The 19,457-nt window shown below is 40.1% G+C and overlaps 1 protein-coding gene across 7 annotated transcripts in view; it reads right to left on the bottom strand.

Annotated features, from left to right (window-relative positions):
* Positions 1-19,457, bottom strand: part of foxp1b (forkhead box P1b) — a 158,804-nt gene that overhangs the window by 81,345 nt on the left and 58,002 nt on the right. For all 7 annotated transcript variants that reach the window (XM_055222178.1, XM_055222175.1, XM_055222174.1 and 4 more), the window contains one exon: positions 10,376-10,545. In XM_055222178.1, the coding sequence (XP_055078153.1) occupies positions 10,376-10,534 (159 nt within the window). In that variant the 5' untranslated portion in view covers positions 10,535-10,545. The remainder of the gene's footprint in view (positions 1-10,375; positions 10,546-19,457) is intronic.

Below are 19,457 nucleotides of genomic sequence, written 5' to 3'. Positions count from 1 at the left end.
ATCAATGCCACAATGTGATCAATACATAGTCCATGTCAGGTAAATGTGAAGTGCTTTATATTCTATCCAAAGAAATGTGGAACAGAAAGTCTGGTGCTGCTGTGGCTGTACATACCATCACTGTGAATGAAGCACTTTTTAGTGAAAGGCACAAAAGTAGAGATGGTCCTGTGTGGATTTTTTGATCCAGTACTGATATCCAATATTTGGCTTGGTACTGTGGTCAATAACCAATATGTCACTTTTAAAATCCATTTTGTGACCCACATTTATTTATCTTAAGTTGAAGTACAGATCATAATTACCTTTTCACTTTTGTAAAAATAATAAAATGTATTTATCTGTGGTATAAATTAATTTGTTATATGTTTGTGTTAATATACAGCCATATATTTAGCGTAGTTTCCTTTCTACTTCCATTTTTACACATGTGTCTGTTCAAAAAGACAAATTTGATGCACTGAGGACAAATTGTAAACAACACATGGGCACACAGAGACTGGGACAGTGACGCAGAAATATTTGTGCCAAACCTGCACATTTTTTCAATATTGGGCAATACCAAAATTGGAATTGATATATCGTCCATCACTACACAATAGTAAGCAAATATCACACAATAATAATCATGGCTGCCATCAAAAACTATTTCAAGTGCATTGTTCAGTAATGAGAATAATCCCAGTAGCACAGGGAGAGAAGATGCATGGCTGCTGTGTGGAGGTCGGGAGCAGAGTATTTACTGATGTGGTTATCTTGTCCTATGACAGGCAGGATCACTCCATCAGCTCCACGACGGCCACGCTCGGGCAAGCATTACACGCACATACTTCTGGGGTAGGAAGCGTCAGACAAGCCAAATCTGATCAACAAATGCAGTTCCCCCGTGCAGCAGCTATCGCAGATGAAGATGATATTATGTAGAAGTGAGCAAAGTGACTGAGACAGCGGCGTAAGGAGAAACAGGGGAACCTCCTGGAAGGCTCCCGATGTCTGGCAACTGCAACACAAACTGATGACACACAGATAGTTTAGACTAAGACACATGTGGTTCTCTCCCTTAGTAGATCAGAGGGTCTGCATTTAAATTCAGCAGACGTACTCACATTAATTATCAAAAACCTGAGGAAAAAAAAGAAATAACTACTCTGTCCGGTGAACTTACATACCAATTAAAAACACAATTGTGGCCACGTCCAGGTGCATATCTAATGATGCCTTTTAAAAGTTAGTGACATGCACGTGTTATTAAAAGGTTCAAGAAATTTGCATTTGGGGAAAATAAATATACTGTTGAGTGTGCAGATAAGAGCTCAGTAATTAGGAGCTAGCATGGCGCTGCTGGAAAACATTTGAAGAATAAACCTGGACTCGTTTGCTTCTTTCCCTGTTGCCCTACAGATATTTTACATTATTCAATCCAAAATACCATCTTTCTGATTCTAACTTTTCTTTTGCATGTTAATGTTTAATAGGAGCCCCTGGCTATCTTTGGGCACAATTATTAGATATCTGCAGAGAGAAATTGAAAAATTAATCATACTCTCAATTTGGTTCCTCTCTGATCCATTGGATGTGACTCTTTAAGCTCTAGTTTGCTCTGCTGTCACCAACACCATCAAAACACAATCATAAGGCTGGTTATGGCCTGCGTGTAATTAACTGATTATTTATACTTTGGCAGCTGTCCCAGAGAACAACAACAACACAGATAAGCCTGTTCAAACTTACTTCAGCCAAATCGTTTTCCAAGTAGTTCATGATACTAATTGAGTAATGTGCAGGAAGAATTAGACATAAATATTAAAATCTGTACTTGACTTTAACACCTTTGAAAGTGTTGCGGTTCTGCTTCATAGCGGCATCTGGTGGGAAAAGTGCAGACTGCAACTTCTCATTACTCTTCTCCTGTACATTTGGATACTTCTGTGATTTCCTTACTGACTGTACTGAAGTGAAAAGGGGCATTCAAATGATTATAATGGCACGCTTGGTGTAATACAGTATAAAAGAGCAGTAAAAATGAGTTGTATGTTGGAGTGACACAGCAGGACCTCACATGAGAGCTCTCAGTGTGAGACTGCTTCAGCCTGTGCCTCCTCTCTGCACAACAGTGTCTATAACATCTGCCCAGCAGCAGCACTGCAGCCCTTTGTCCACTTTCTGTCTCCTAAGGCATGTCATCCAGCTTTAATCAACCAGAAAATGGTCATAAATATTTCTTTCTGCTAGATTTCACATCCACATTTCACACGGGGACATGATATTTCCCCTCCTACCTCCGGGGAGCACCTAATGCAAAAAACACTTACTTTTATTCAAGGCTCATGTTCCTTCAGTCAAACGCACAACATATTCAGAGGAAAAAAAAACAGTGGTGGGGGAGAAGAGGGGGGCCACATAAAGGACTGTCTTATTTCCTGTGCCATTTGCGAGCTAGATGCTCTCAGCGCCATCCCATTACATCATGTCAGAGATTGTAAACAAGCAAATAACAACAGTGCATCAGAGACCACACTGAGAGAGGGCCAGCGGAACATTCTCCTGCCTCCCACCACCACAAAACATTTGTTTTTATTGTCCATTTAAATAATATTGTTCTTTTTTATTCTACACAAGAAAAGGTTAGCCTAGGATTTATCCGAACTATTGTCGGTGGACAGGCTAAGTATTTATGGCACGTGTCACTCACAGGATGCAGAGGTGCCATCACCGTTATTTATGATGCCACATCCCATCATGGCATATCATTCTCTAAATGGTACACAGCAATTCACCAGTGAATACTGACCTGGGCCATTTTTCTCTCAAATAGAGGCCATGTCAGCACTGAACGCACAGGGAGTAGTTATTAATCACTCATATACACTTTGATGGGTGAAGACACGTCAAACAATCAAATTCACTCCAAGAGACATATACACTGTGTCCCTGTCAATGCATATTTACTTTAATGAAGGCTCATTTGATCACCAGGCCCTGTTATTTATCACATCCTGCATTGGCAAAATGACCATCCAATTTTCTTTTCTATCATAGTGGTAAAGGAGCATGTGGTAAATAACACAGTGATGCCACAATACAGTCAGTGTACACAGTAACATGTTTCACTTTAACATGTTTTCAAGAGTCCAGGTCACCAAAAACCCATTTCATGGGCTGCTGTTGATTTATGTCTTACATGAAACATGCTATATGTACCTAAAGTGTTTTAATGCACAAATCATATATAGTAAAATAATGAAGAAAACAACTACTCCTATGGCACAAATGTAAAGATAAAACTGACTCGTTCCCCATTGTGCAATCAGAGGAAGAATGATTCAAAGAAATTATTAAAAATCAGTTCATTGGGTGATTATGTGTGATGCAAGAATATATTGTGAAAGAATGTACTATAACTGTGGTGTTTAAGGGAGGGGTACAGCTGAAGCACAATAGTTACATTCAAATGTGTTGAACAATAAACAAAACATTTTTCCATAAGCTCTTTTTTTATACTGCACAAAACACTCACAGATGTATTTATTAAACCCTGTGCACTGGTTCCATGGGGCTGTCTCAGAGGGACAAATGTCTATTTACTTAGCTGTAACAAACAGCAGCAGGTGGAAAACAGGCATTTAGCGTCTCTAACCCATCAGCCTTTAAACGCTCCCTGTTCCCATGTCAACCGGTTTGGCCAGAGCCTCCAAACTGACACCAAGAATGAACACTCATGTCTATTACCCACACTATGCCAAGCCATTATGAATAAGATATAACAGGCTGAGCTGCGACAGGGTTTTCACATTAGATTGGCTGCACTGGGGATGCCCTCCATGCATCTGTGCATGCACGAGTGAGACTTGGTATATAAACAGTATAAAAAACACTGATAAAAAATAAACTATGTACAACCATCTGAAATGATAGCCTAATCTGCAACATGCATTACCGAAACAAATAAGTGTTTTAGGAAGCGACAGGCCTGGTTTCAATTTCAATAGCTCATTTAACCCTTATCTGGCCAAATCCTTAGGGTCCATTCTCTGTTAATTGGATCTACATTGCTCCAGCATTGGGGGTGTTAACAAGCGCAGCCTATGAATATTAATTACCCTGAAGTTTTGCTGCACAGGAAAGACTTACTGATACATATTAATTCAATGAAGTTTTTTAAAGTAGTGCTCTCATTAAAAATGAATGGGCCTAGCGCTTGAGTGTTTCCCCAAGAGGAATTGTGCATCCTTAAGTCTATCCCTAATAAATTGGGTCAAAATGAAGGATAGCTTGTGCTTAAGATGGCATTATTATTATTCACCAAAATGTAAACATCCCAGTGGCATGAGAAAAGGCTTGTTATTCAAACACTGTTGTGACAATGGACATTAAAGCCAGTCCTGTACTTTCCCTGCCCTAATCTCCAGAGGCTCTGTTAAAATGGTTACTTATTTACAACGCTAAACACACAACTTGTGCAGCTAAACAGTACAAAATGACTCACAGTTGGCCCTGTGTCTGAGCTCCCGTGTGGGACCTGTTAAAGTTATTTGTTTCATTTAACAAAAATGCAGCATACAAAACAATGCAACCACACACCAAGCACAAAATGGTACAAATATGTGCGCTGTCAATGACCATTTTTGATAGAACCATGAAAATAAACAGATTAAGTAGTAACATTAAGCACAAGTTGGGAGTTTTGATACAAGGCTGATTTCACTCAAACTAATCTGACTTTTTAGAGATGTTAGAGAAATGCAAGATACAACGTCATTTACAAAGATACATCTAAATAATTATATAAAGCTGATGTGACAGTGGCTCAGTCAGTAAGAAATCCCCTCTAACCATGAGGCTAACTGATTAAAAATGTCCAACAATATGAAATGTGTTCTGGGTTAGACACTTTTCTTACATCCCCCCCATGCAATCATAGTTTTTTTTTTCTATAGATGACAGTTATGGGGACAATAATTGCAGTATATAAAGTAAAATCAAAGAAGAAAACAGCAGAAAAGCTGACAATAGTTACTGGTAATACAGAAAGCCTGGGTTGTTTTGAGCAGTTTATATAAATACTCTTAATGCACCGCAATTTACTTTGTGGAAAATCAACTGACCCAGAAATTTCACTATGACAAATGTTAGACAAAAACTACTTCTCACTTAAAAGAATAATTCCCCAATGCAAATGCAAGACAACGCAGATGAATTAGCACTGAACAGCACTGCAGTAATTAATAGTGTTTAATATTTTGGGAAGCATATTGTCATGTGTTTTACGAGGCCCAGGGCACATAGTATAACACGGTGGCCTCTTGTGCAGTTGTTGTCCTGCTTTAAATAAAACATACAGAGTGCATTAGTCCTGTGGCTTCTCTCTAAGCCGTTTAATACAGACCCAAAACAGACCGGTCCCCAGTCTGCCTCCAGCCAGCTGCTGTGGACACCTGCTCCTGAGTTTAGTCGCCCACAAAAACACACATACAGCCCATCAAAGTCCATCCGGGTGCCGCACAATGAAACCACTTCACCCCTAATGATACCAGCATGCACAGTTCTTGCATCATTTACATTACGCACGTCAGGCGCTAGGGTGTATCCAAATATGTAGTTTTTCCATCACACTTAGGGGCAGCAAGGAGGAGCATGGAAGGATTTTGGAAGCTGAACAGTTTTGCAATAATTGTAATACTCTTTGGACAGTTAGGAGCAGAATAAAATGGATGATATGCATTTATTCTGCTGCTGTAACGTAGAGATGAGCAATATGATTAAAAAAACATAACAATTTCACTGTGATTGGTTAAATCCAGCTGTCATTCACTCAGAGTTTTACAGAAACTAATCAATAGCTGAAGTGTATGGGGAAAAAGTGCCTGTGTTTGAGCAAATAGCTGCATTAAATAAAATAAAAAAGTGAATAACATACTGTCCTAGGGATGTGTTCATGGTTTTTATCCCCATATTGCCGCACGTGCTGCTATGCTAACTCTAGGTCAACGTATGAACAGTGCCGCAAGCTCTATAGTTTCTGTAGCAGTATTCTCCAGCCCTATATTTTGTTGTCATTTTGTGTGTGCACGGTGCAATGATTTGATGCATTGGGTGTCTGTACGTTTCCATGTGTTGCCTCTGGTCACCACCCTGTCTGGGGAATCCCCCTCTTGCTGCCCACATCAGCTCAGAGTGTAAACAGGATGTGGAGCCGAGCAACAGTCAACTATTTTAAACTCCAGCGCACAACCTGTGGCCCATCTCCTCCCAGTCGAGTGGAGGAGCAGCAGCTGGAGGTAGACTCAACAAAATGGATGACTTCATAGCCCCGACTGTCCTGGAAGGCATCCATAAGACAAAGGAGAGGTGCTGGGTGGCTTACCTGCTAAAAGCGCGCTAACAAAACAGTGGTGAAAGGAGCGCAGGAAAAGTTGCACCTAGACTAAACAGATTGGAAAGATAAAAAATAAATGAAACTGCAGAGATAACAAATGTACAGTATGTGAGTACAGTCTTTGTTTTACTCTGTGTTTGAGGTCATTTGTCCCACCAGTGGATAAACCATGTTATATGCTCTTGATTGTTCAAAGTTTAGTAATTCTACTCACAAAAAAGCAAAAATAAAACAGACAAGATATAGGAGGAGTGGCTTAAAAGTGCACCGTGTTACTCTTTTGATAGAGGGTTCACCACCTGCTTGTGTCGATGTCAATGTTGGATTGTGTTCTACAGTGTGGCATTAAAGTTATCTAGCATCACGCATCACTCAGATCTGTGGAGATTGGACCCCACTCACAGTAAGAATGGATGTCCTATATGTACTCCTACTGTAACATTGTTGATTATAAGTAAATAAGTTTAACGTACCAAAACAAAATTGATTTCAACGTCACAAAAAGACTACAAACAGGGCTTTAGGATTCTATACCGCCTGTGTTCTTTCTACTTTAATAATTATTTTCCTTCTTTTGACGTAGCAGCACATCACTGTTCAATTTTCACCTCCATCTGTGTGATTATTAATCAGATCACACATCAATTGCCAGAAACAGCGCAGAAATCCAGCCTGTAATAAAACTGTCATGTGCTGTGGTATAAAGACAGATGTTGCCAGTTGTGTGATAACATAATTAAACTGTTCTGTGAGGGATTCCATAAAATTATTCAAATTGGACGAGCACTATCATTTTACCAATAAAGCAATTTAGGGCAATATGCAGTGTCATAACACTGATGTTATCCTCTCCGCCAGATTTCCAATAAGTTGCCGTGTGTGTGCGGCCTCTTGTGACAATATGAACAGCCGACAGGAGGATACCTGAGAGCTGCTGGTGATAAAGCCCCATGGAAGACAGAGTGCCTCTACAATGTAAAGAATATGAGCGTACACAGACGATCATTATTCCTTATATTTCAATAATTATGAACACAGCAAATAAACCAGGGCTGTGATCCAATATTGAAGCTCTAGAAAGCACACAGTTAACACAAAATATTGGTGGTTGTGAAATATAAAATTGAAAAAGGAGTAATTATTTCAAAACAATACAAACTACTTAATACTCAATAATATAATAATTCTCAAAATATCACAATATCTTCAGTTGGTTGGTCTGTTTTGACGCCATTACTAAAACTTATATACTATGTTTATACAGTATAAAAAAATCCCCAATTCAGGAATCAGGTAAGACAAAGATTAGACACAAAAAGCATCAAACCAGTGATAAATCTCAACCAAAGCCATAAATAAATGATTAAATGCACTTGACCTTGGTTGGAAATGTGCAGTTCTATCCTTTTCATCATTTCACGTCCCTCACGCTCCACTTGGACAACTGTTGTAAAAAAGACCCTTTTCTCCTCCTATGTGTCTTACTAATAGAGATGCTTAAATTGAGCTTATGGTCCACTTCCCTCAAATCTAACTGGCCCACAAGATGAATTCCCCTGTCAGAATCAAGATGATCAAACACATTACAATTATTTCATCCCCCATCTTTATTAATGAGCACTGTCTTTCATACTTATGTTCCGTAATAAGAATAAATGATATGTCAGTGCCAGGTTTGTTGTTCGCACTCACTCAGGGCTCTCCCTTGAGGATTTATCAATTGATTTTTGCATCACCTGAAAGAACAGCTCAGATCTATTGAGTAGAACAAAGAATGCTGCGAAAACATCAACGTGCCAGTTAGCCTTGTGTTAGCGTATGCCGCAAATAAAACAGGGAATGCCACAAAAGTAAAAAGTTATTGAGTAATTGAGTGAAGATTGTAATACCCTGGGGACAATTAACATGATTCATGGTGCATGAGTGAAAATCCTGGTTTAGTCTAATGGGAGAATAAAAGACTACTGAGGTAAGCAGCCAATCAGAGGCTGGCGTCAGAGAGTGAGACGCACCACTTGCCATTCATCAAAAGCAACAATTTATATGGCCCAGTCAATGCCAAGCCCACAACAAAGAAACTGAACTAAATATATGGCAAGAAAAGCGCCGTTTCCAAATGAGAATAATATTCATCCACTTGGATAGAACCAATTCCACCAACTTTGGGCCATAGGCGGACAAAAATACAGACAGTGACGAAAAGAAATTCAATGGAAGACACTTGAAACACTTAATCTTACTTCTTAAGATTGCTCGTCGCTTGTACCACCCACAACGTCCTTGCTGAGAAGGTAGTATAAACAAAACTTATACATTTACATCAAATGTGGGAGGATAGAGCTTGGCCAAATCAATATGGGCGTTAGGTGGGTACCACATACAAAAAGGGCAATTTTCAGTGTATTACCAAATTTGCATCATACCTGTTTCTCAATTCTCGTCTGATACACAGAAGCTAAACAACGCCGGGTCTGGCTAGAACTTAGAAGGATGCCAGGGTGCCACAGTGGGACATCAGTGTCTCTAATGGAAGCTGTTGTTGTGTCCTTATGCAAGACACTTCACACATTGCCTCGTACAAATGAGAGATTGGCAGCTTTCCCACTGTCAGTCTACACTGAGGGCAACTGTGGCTGTGATTGTAGTGTTGCACTCCCGAGTGTGGAGTGAATGGATAAGGCACTGTAAAGTCCTTTGGGTATCTCATGTGTGTAACTGTTTTCTTTCTGCTTGACTTAAATCAGGGCCTGTGCCTGGATGGCTGTCTCCACTATAACAAAAAGGCTTCATTGCCATCACCCTCCTCAATGTCAAATGTACATCCATGACACCCCCTCCTCACATCCCTCGCACTCACATTCATCACAGTTGTAACGCTGTTGTCTTTGCAGAGCTGATCCCAATGTGCCCCTGGCCAGGAATGAAGGAAAAGTCAACAGGAATTAAGTTTCAGTGCAACTGTTTACTCAACTGTGGCCTGCAGTTAGTGAAATTTTATCCATGGTTTTGTGTGACTACTGCTGTAATGAATTCAGTATGGCTGTGATTTTCTCACTGACGACATGCTTCTCTTGAGCTGGAAAAAGATGGTTCGGAGGTGGGGTTTTTGGCCTGGGCTGTGGGATGAGGAGAGGATTTTGAAGCGGCCTAAAGTCTGTACTGTGGAGCTGGGTGTTACTGCCTGGGACTAACTGATGGAGATTTAGTCTGTACAAAGACTACCCAACCAACCTATTTATCTAGGTCTTAAATATGAATTTAGAATGCAAAAGGGTCTGTTTCCTTTGTTTTAGGCAGTGGCAGTGTGGCTGAGCCAGGCTGATGGATGTGCTGTGACAACAGACAGCAGCAAAGAGCCTGTGCATCATCAGACAACAGCTCATGACAACAGCCCAGCCGTCCTGTCGGATTGGCCCAGATAGCACCAGACACACTGATCTTTTCAATGTTGTTTCCTTAAACACACTGTTGTGTGCCGCACATAATGCTGACACTAACAAGAAAAGCTTGTCTGTTTGCTTCAAGTCCAAGACGCTTTAAGTGTTTAGGCGTCTTCAGCAGTAATGCCCTTGTGCATCTCCACAACACATTCTCTAATAGGGCAGAGCATGGCATTAGCAGGAGTTTGAGGAGTGTTTACAACAGGTCCAGGAAAATGCTATCGTCCTATTGGTCGTTCCACTTTCTTTGGTGTCCACAGCATTCTCTGGCACCTACACTTTTAACACACGTCCGAACAGAATAATGAATATTTTACAGGAATGCAGATGCAGCGTGCTGTGATAAACACATCCACAACTAAAGACAATCAGAGAGAGAGCACTTCGCAGTGTTTAAATATTAAAATAGCCCCCCAATATACATAAATAATAATAATGATAATGTGTTTATGTACTCGGTGTACCGGACTAGTAATGAAATATTAAGTGGCACTTTCAAAGTGCTTGGGCGTGCGGTTGACGTGCTTTAATGAACTGCAGACAGGTGTGAAGGGCCTACCTGGTGGTGCTGGAGATGCAGGAGGTCGGCTGTAGTCACCTCTGCTGATGGCGGGGAGCTGTCGGGCTGCCCCTCTCTGGACCCCCCTTCTGCACTCGATGCTCCATTTTGATTGGCCTGTCCATTGCTCGTCGCCTCCGTCCTAGATTCTTGCATCATGACTTAAAAGCCTGGGAGAAGATGCAGAGAGAGAAAAAACAGGGACAAGAAGAAGAAGATGGGTGAAACAGCTGTTAAAACACACAACTATGAGGTCGCATTTCAACTGTGGACCAAACTGTAAACATCTGTCATACGCTTCCCACACAATTTCACTTTTATTGCTGATTTGGGCTCTGGTTTGTATTTGTTTGCTTGTGCGCAATGAGGCAAATATACATGCATACCATACAGCAGGCCTCGTATCCGCAGGCTAATCAACTGCTCTTTGTTTCCCTTTTTTTAACAGTGCGGTTCTCTGACAAATAGAGTTTATATTTGTTTGTTTTGTTCATTACAGGAGGAACATGTGGAAAGGGTGGGGGTATGGCACGCACCAGGAAAGGAACCCAACCTGGCCCGAGTGAGCATAGACAAGCCCAAGAAAACAGTGGACCTCCAAAACAAAACACTTTCTATGGAAATGGATATATTTACTCGCACAGGCTCCCAGAAGAATCCCAGCAGAATGGCTTTTTAATGGGAAACAGGGAGACTGTGTGAGGCCTGCCAAAGGATCTCCATGAGAAACATCCAAGTGAAAAACAGGCAAGTCCTTCAGGGATGCTCAATTAACACCAAAACACAGGTCTCGATATAAACAAGGCTTTTGAGTTATAAAAAAATGTTGTCTTTCATGACTACATCCTCCTCCTAAAAGATAATATACAAGCTCCAACAGTGACCATTTGCTGCATACTATTTTTGGTTTGTGTGACCAGGATTATAGCCTTTTAAAAAATCTAGGAGTATAACTTAAATTTCATCTTATTTAAAGGGTTACTGTCCACTGATATATTCTGCTGGTGGTGTGAAGTGCGTTCGATAGGGCTGTAAGGATTAATCACTCGAATCGAAATCGCAGTTTCAATGCATGCAGTTAGCAAATCGCAAAGGCTGCATAATTTCCTCCACAAACAACAGAATATCCTGCTAACGCTGTAGTTTTGATCTGTGCAAACATGTTCTCTAATGTGATTCTTGTATTAGTTTGTTGATGTTTCAGTCTTTTTTGAAATATCAGTCAATTCGTCTGGACACGTTTAAAATGTGAACGTGAAACATAATCCTATTAATAAAACATAAATAGCAAATCTAACCACAATTGCAATTCTTGAAAGAAATATTGTAATTAAATTTTCTTCACAAATTTTGCAGCTGTAGCGTTAAATCTACACTTTGACCACCAGATGCTGCAAAAAATGCCATAAATGCCTTAAATGTAACAATGGATATTAGCAAAAGATTTTCAGATTATGTTAAATAAAGAAAGGGCAATAGACTGTTGTAAAGCCATGTCAATATATTTATGTGCAATTGTGAGATAATGTGGAATGACAGTATATTAAACGTTCAACAATGCTATAAAGCTATTCCTTCATCAAAAACAGGTCTGTAGTATCATTATGAATGTTTGATGTTTAAAGGTAATCACTATCAAAACTGAATTTAATAAAATACGTAAATTGCGCAGGCATTGTCTAACACTCCTCTTTCAAAGGATGGCTGCTGGTGACACACTGTGCACTATCTGTGTCTGTAGCGCTCAAATCAAACTGATGATTTACATCTATTGTGCGTGGGATGCCAGCCTCTTCAGTGCACGGCGTCTAGCCTCCCAATTCCAGGGTGGTTAATGAAGCTGACCAAGTCAGGCAGAAGCAAATTAACTTGGCTGATTAATTATTTATATGAAGCAGAATAAATGCCTTTAAAACACAGGGCCTCATCAAGAAAGAAGGTGAAAATGGAACTAAATGCAGATTTATGGGCTGGGCTTTTAGCCTTGTAATGGGAGGGTCATGCCAGTTAATAGTGCTCAAATACATAGGCAGAGTCTCAAGAGACCCAGGTCTAAACAAGATGCAGACACCACAGGGACACACACTCACACTGACAGATAGGAAATTGAGGTTGACAACTTGTCACTTAAGGATATTTACAGAGCCTGGTGAGATAATATTCAAGAAATGGCTGTATTAAAAAAAATAGAAAGTATCACATCAACAGCACAGATTTCAGCTCCAAGTGTTACAGCGTGGGACAGGAATAGATAGATGCAGTCGACATAGTGACATTTATCAGGCTAAAACATAACAAAAACTCAACCTAAAATGTTAAGTACTCACAGCTTATATAATAATGATATAATGATCTTGATGCTCATATAAGTAACAGAAAAAAATATAATTTGAACATAGCAAACCAATAAAAAAATAAGATTTGTCAATTGAAATGTCTTGTGTTGGCAAACCAAACCAAAATTCCTCTGCCATGTAGAAGTGTCATTTAAATATAAGAATCAAAAATAAAATTGCACTTTATATTAGGTATTTGTTATCATATATGTGATAGTATCATCTGGCCTGGTAAGGGGAGAGACCCACTTTTGTTTATTCCTTTTGCATCCTCGGCTCAATACTGTGTCAGGCTGAACGCAGTGCTTCCACAGGAGTGTTCAGGAGCACATGGTCTGTATCTCCTCTGGTGCAGAGTGAGTCATGTGAGAGTTCAGTGGTGTGTCAGAACGCCCCCACACTCAGGCCTGTCTGAGCAGAATGGGCCGGTCCTGTAGCAGCTCCCTGGGCCCCTCCCTCCAGACACATGTTGACCCAGCTCACCCCTGCAGTCTGGCACTGCCTCCCTCCATAATGGGATTTTATAAACAAGAACCAAGTAAGCAAAGCTGTGGGATGTGTCCAGCTAAAGCTCCATCTAGAGACCTAGTTTCATGCTGAATCCCAATTAGAACCACACTAAATTAAATGCCATTAGAAATACACCGTGCACTGATGTTATCCACCTCGCTTATTCTTCAAATAAAAGGCATTTTTCCACAGCCTTATTTCCAATGTGGCATAAAAGCACTGAGAGTAATGGCTATTATACATGCACTGCCATCCCATGCAAAATGTTCATAATTATATCGGAAGGGCGTAAATTTCCTGAATGCATAGCATCTCCAAAAGTAATCAAGAGAATGAGCTGCAGGGCTATTTTAATGTATGCAAAACTAGTGACCCACAATAAAGGAGCAAAAAGGGTACAATATATGCAAAGTAATGCGTGCACGCTTAGGACCGGCACTGATGAGGGGATGGCTAAAATTAACACCCAATTAATTTTCAAATTGACAAACAAATGAAAGCCATAAATCTACTTTCTCATTAATTTTGCCACAGAATAATTCAAAGCAGCAATATCATGAGAGAAAAAAATTGGAGGAATAACGAAAATGGAAAATGGGCATTATCCATCATAAATATCAAGTAGATAGGAAAGAGCCTTATTAGAGGGCGCCGCTGATAACAATGTTAATCTGGGAGGCACTGAGGCAGGAACGACATCATCAGCTGAGAGCAGAGCCACAGTAACATGAGCCCAGCACCTGTTTGTGTAGCTGTTTATTTACATGCATCTCCACAAATACTTATACTCCATGTACTAGACCAAACGAGCAGGAATAAAAGGGAAAGGAAATAAATGTATGCAACAAAAATATTTATAAATGTCGTTTTCATTCTATTTTAAAATGTGCTACATGATAAATGCCAGTGCGTCATATCCTCAAGGTGAAGCAGTTGAAAATGTACAGTTACCCGAACAGTGCCAGGCGGAAAATACAAGTTGTTGTGTATTTATTTACTTCCATCATTACTGTGTTTGCACCATTATAAAATAACCCAAACAAAGGGTAGCCAAGAGAACTGTCTATTATAAATGAGGTATGTCAGCTTTTCAGAGCCAAGAAATCTTTAAAGAAAGTAAATTACAACACATCAAAGCATGTGTCAGAACAGGCTGCAGACACGGTGCTGTTGTTGATCATCAGATGCCGGCCTGTTCTTTGGGAGCCAGGGAGTTGCTTGCAAAACAAGTGTTTGGAGCAAACAGTGGATCATAAAAAAGGTCAGAGTTCCTATTTGTTTACAGTGTGTTGTGTTTTCCCTGTCTAGAATATAAGAGTACAGTACAAACAAGAGTCACGTGGCTCCCACCTGAGCAGGCAGATGAAGGTTAAGCAGAGCCCGCGGCACGGCTCATCAGCCTGCCTCTCGCCCCTCTTTGGAAACCCAAACCTGCCCCTGTCATGGCGGCTGGACTCCACCCGCTCACAGCTCTGAACAGGACTGGAGCTGGGCTGGCCTGCGCAGCTGTGCCCTGACCTCTCCACTTGTTGTGTTTTTCTTTAATGCTCATGACAGTAGAACCTCGGCGGCCACCTGCTTCCATTTGCCAAGTTCTCACACAGCCCTGTTTACACAAGCACAACAAAAGCACAACATTTCTTGGGTGTGAGATAAAGACACACAAAGGAGGAAACAATAGGCAGAGGTTGACTTCAGAGTGCTCTGGGTTTGGCTTGGTTTGTCAGACTAGACAACACATCAGTGTGCACTAAAGGTACAACACTATTTTTCTCAAGGTTTTGAAGGCTGCTATGTTTTGCTGTATTTTGGCTGCTGCTTCTAGGGAAAAGTCCAAAGACAAACACAAGCTGTATGGTAAATAATCCATTATCGCAGCTCTCATCAGTGATAAAGCACTCTGGGAACCTGCCTCTTGGATCGTTAGCTTGACAACAGACACAAAATGGACTACATCCCAATAACTTTTCCAAACAGTGGTCCCACACCCTCCTCTGTCTTCAAAATCAAGTCAGGCCAGCTGTTAACATAGACATCAGACATTGGAAAACTGTGCGCTGTGGGATCATTTGATGGAAAGAAACTTGGCTACAGCTGACATCAATTCAAAAACATCTAATTTTGATGACGGTTACAAATCCAACATTATTATCTTTAATATAACTAAAACTATTACTATTCCTCTTTTTGGAGGGGGAAAACTGTGTTATTTGTAGGTAATGTGTGCAGTGTGTGCATGTTTTAGACTGTACAATTTGACCTTCATGGAGAAAGAGGTTTGACTTGCAAACGTCAGATGGATTTAGTTCACTTTGCGCTACAAGAAAATCAGTGTTTTTCCAATGTGCCGACACGCAGTTACCACCAACATCAAAATTAATTCCTGTTAATCTCTCTCTCATACAACAACACCATGCAAACCACAACTTCTCCCAGACTTGTCGAGACTCTAAGCACATAACTCAAAGACAAACAAAAGCATCTATTTGTTTAATGAGTGATTGTTGCTATAGGGACGGTAAACAGAAGCAGCCATTTCATATTAACCAGGTGGAATGATGAGCCCATTTCCTAGGTGACACCCAGGGCAGGCGAAGTGTAAACAAGTCTAGGGAACGGGCCAGACTTTAGGGACTCGCGCTCGATGCAAATGCACTAGAATAAACAAGCCGGCATAAACAAAAAGCCATTCTTCTGACATTTGACATTAAGTCGGTGGATTGCAGCTGCTAGTAACGGCTTGTGAATGTGGACGAGGTAACAAGCTCCAACGGAAATGCACTTTAGTCAGAGAGAGAGCGTTTCTCACAAGGGCCGTAGTGTAGAACTTGTAAAAACATGTTAAACATTTACTCAATTCAATTAATCAGTAACTGGCTTGGTGGAAACAACAACAGGCTCCCGAGCGCTGGCGTTCACAACAGAAAAAGAAACAATGCAACCAGTCAGATGGAAGAGAGCAAACAAGAGGAGATCCACCGATATGGTTTGTTTTGTGACTGATACCGATAACGATTGTTTAGAATCCAGAGCAACCGATGTCCGATAATCTCTGCTGATATATTTGAGCCGATAGATAAGGCAGATTTAGATTTTCTTTTTTATTCTGTGATTTCATTTCATTACAAACTCACCCACTGCCCCCTTTTTTTATCATAAATCCATAAGAGAGCAGTGTTGTCATGTTTTGTACAGTTATTTCTTTGAACTTAAGTGTTCAAGTAAAGCTTTATTTGTATTTTTAGGCGGCTGGTTGGCCAAAATTAATATCGACCTGAGCTGGAGATTTAAGTCCGATAGCCAATACACAAAAAATCGCAAATATCAGCCCGATATATCAGCCAACCATTATATCGGTCTGTCTCTATTATAGATCACTCATCAGGGCTCTGCCTCAATAACTTTCGTCATCCATTTTTTTAAGTTCAGGATCCTCAAATATTGTGAAGTTACTAGAAAATGTAAGTCCAAACAAAAGTTCAGCAGATCAATACATTAGTGAAATCATTTGTCAGCTTCCCTAGAGGGCGACGTTGCAGAGCTCTCAGTCAAGTTGCTTTTTTTCTGTTTCTTATTGGCTTTACTTCGCTGTGCTGAAGCAAAGGTGAGGTTTGCAAGGATGGAGCGATCCCACTAAAGCTTAGGGAGGTAAGACACCTTGGACGTTTTTCCACGGTTGGACGGAAGGCGAAAGTAAACTATTATTATTAGTGGTAGTAATAGTAGTAGTATTATGTGTGTGTGTTGTTTTACTCTTTAATTTATTTGCAAATACACTTTTATTTACTTGAACTCATGAGATTCCAATCTGTATGGACATTTGTGTGCACAAAATGGATAAACATGGAATCTTGAATTCTGAGTGATGATATAATTATCATTTTGGTTTATCTACTTACTCGTGGGCGTTTTCTCTAAAGTCTGAAACAAGCTGAGGCAAAAGATGGGATTAAAACATGTGTATCCAAACTGACATGTTGAAATCAACAGCTGGTTTATGACACAAACAGAGCTTTAAAAACAGTTCACAACAAGCTTTCTATTTAAACAGGGCAAACTGGCAGCCGTCTAAGTACACAAGACTATTATCAATTGTAATTAGCAATTTAAATATGATCTGGGCTTCATCAGAAACAAAATAAGATGAAGAAGAACAAAATAACACAAATGTATCAAACATTGCCACTACATTTTATTGTAAATCATACACATTTTAAGACAAACTTTGGTCCATGTTTTGTGCGAGTTTATATCGTAGCAAAACGCCTGCTTACCCCATGTAGGCTAGCGGTAAATTTAGGAAAAGGTGTCAAACACATATTTATGATGACACTTTGGAATGACTATGATGGGATTCTCAAGCATGAAATTAACATTGTGTGAGTGTATTCCAACAGCACGAGCAGAGCAAAACCTCAACATGAGAGCAGAGGTGAGGTGATTATATTATCCGCTACAAGCCCAGATGAATTAAAATCAGGAACAGTTGTAGACGGAAAAGTCAATCCGTTATTGCAGAAAACACACAAAGCTGCTTGTCTCTTTTGCACGGAGCAATGTGCGGAACACCTCGGAGTTACGGCCCGCTGTGCACAGACAATGACAGAATGTGCCAAAGTAAGGCAGGCCACGGTATTTTTAGTACAAGTCGGGCCGATTGAGACTGAGTAAATAGAGAAGTCTAATGAGTTGAAATGTGCTTGTACATGAATGGAATAGTAATTCTGGGATGTGGGGGCTCGTCACACATTTTCTCAGCACTTGTCCTTCATTTGACTTTGATAATCCGGCTCACATGTGGCTTATACCCATTAACAGTGCACAGCCAGGACACAGACAGGGGACGGGGCCTCTCCTCTTGACCACATCCCACCAGTAAATGCCTCAGTGTTTCCCTCAAGCTCATCTTACCAATTAGGGCTGTCAAACACACAGAGCCCAGGAAAAAACATAAGTTCAATCTTTCAGCGCCCAGTGGGATGTGGAGTTTATTGTTTTACTTAAGTGTATGCCAAATAGGGCTGAAACACAAATATATGATGCATGTATGGTCAGAACGGTCGTATATCCACCATTACTGTTTACCCACTAAATAAAATAATGTTTTTATAAATGAACAACCAGCAGTAGGAGGTCCTATAATGCAGCATTCAAGCTTTTAATACTAAACCGCCTTGGAATTTCCTGTATAAGTTAAAATAATATGACTTGGAAATACCTAAAAGATGAAAATGACAACTTGGAAATGACAGCAGGGGGCGCTAGAATGGTGTCTGGAGGTTAATTGAAAGAATAATTAGTTTGAATGATCCTAAAAAATTATGTTGAGAGGAAATTCTAATAATAATAAGCAATGAAATGATTAAAAGGTGTGTGGACCAAGTGTTTTGAGCTCTGGACACAAAAATGGAATATTCACACACGAATACAGAACATACACAAATGCAAACTATTAAAAGCATTCATTATAACAAGGTTCAAGGTTCAAGGTTTAAAAAGTATAATAAAAGGTCAATATATTATTCAAACCGAAACATAGAGATCAGGAAGTTGGCGTCTCGTACAGACTTTTGCAAAACGTGAATCAAAAAAATCTAAAATAACTGATCCATCACCACTTAAATGACCTGCCATCAATGTTTGCAGTTGTATTTTTAATAAATGTGGGTGGTATTCACGTAAAAGTAGTAGTCCCAGGAGTATACAAGTGACAGGAAACTGAGTCAGAAGCATTTTCTGATAAAACTACCGATAGGCTAAAAAAAAAACTTGTCTAATTAACACCGTCTGCCTCTGTAAAGACAAAGCTCCGTTATATCAGACCAGCTGTCTCATGATGCTATGCCATTTCCAACGAGTCCTGTGCTCCATCCACAGTGAGATGCATTTTTGGCCATGTGTTTGGTTTCTGTTGAATCAATACGACTTCTGTGGTAGTCTGCAGTTGTTTAACAAAAGCAGCCCACTAATTACAGTGGAGTAACTCATCGAATTGTCGTAGATCTAGTTATAACAGTCTGGCCCGCGACTAAATAAATATGTTCAACATGTTTACAAAGCTACAAAAAATAGAACTAAATCACTGATTCATTTTCAAGCAGTGTTTTGGTTTATTAGGTTGTGTGACGATCATTACAGTTGTGCTTCCACTGAACTGACCTCACACAGAAAACTACACAAGAAAGTAACTTGGAAATTTACCTAGAAATAACAGTTAAAGGTTTTGCTTTGTCGAA

Source organism: Periophthalmus magnuspinnatus, chromosome 5 (genome assembly GCF_009829125.3).
Source record: "Periophthalmus magnuspinnatus isolate fPerMag1 chromosome 5, fPerMag1.2.pri, whole genome shotgun sequence".
NCBI lineage: Eukaryota > Metazoa > Chordata > Actinopteri > Gobiiformes > Gobiidae > Periophthalmus > Periophthalmus magnuspinnatus.
This window is presented reverse-complemented; position numbering and strand designations above follow the sequence as displayed.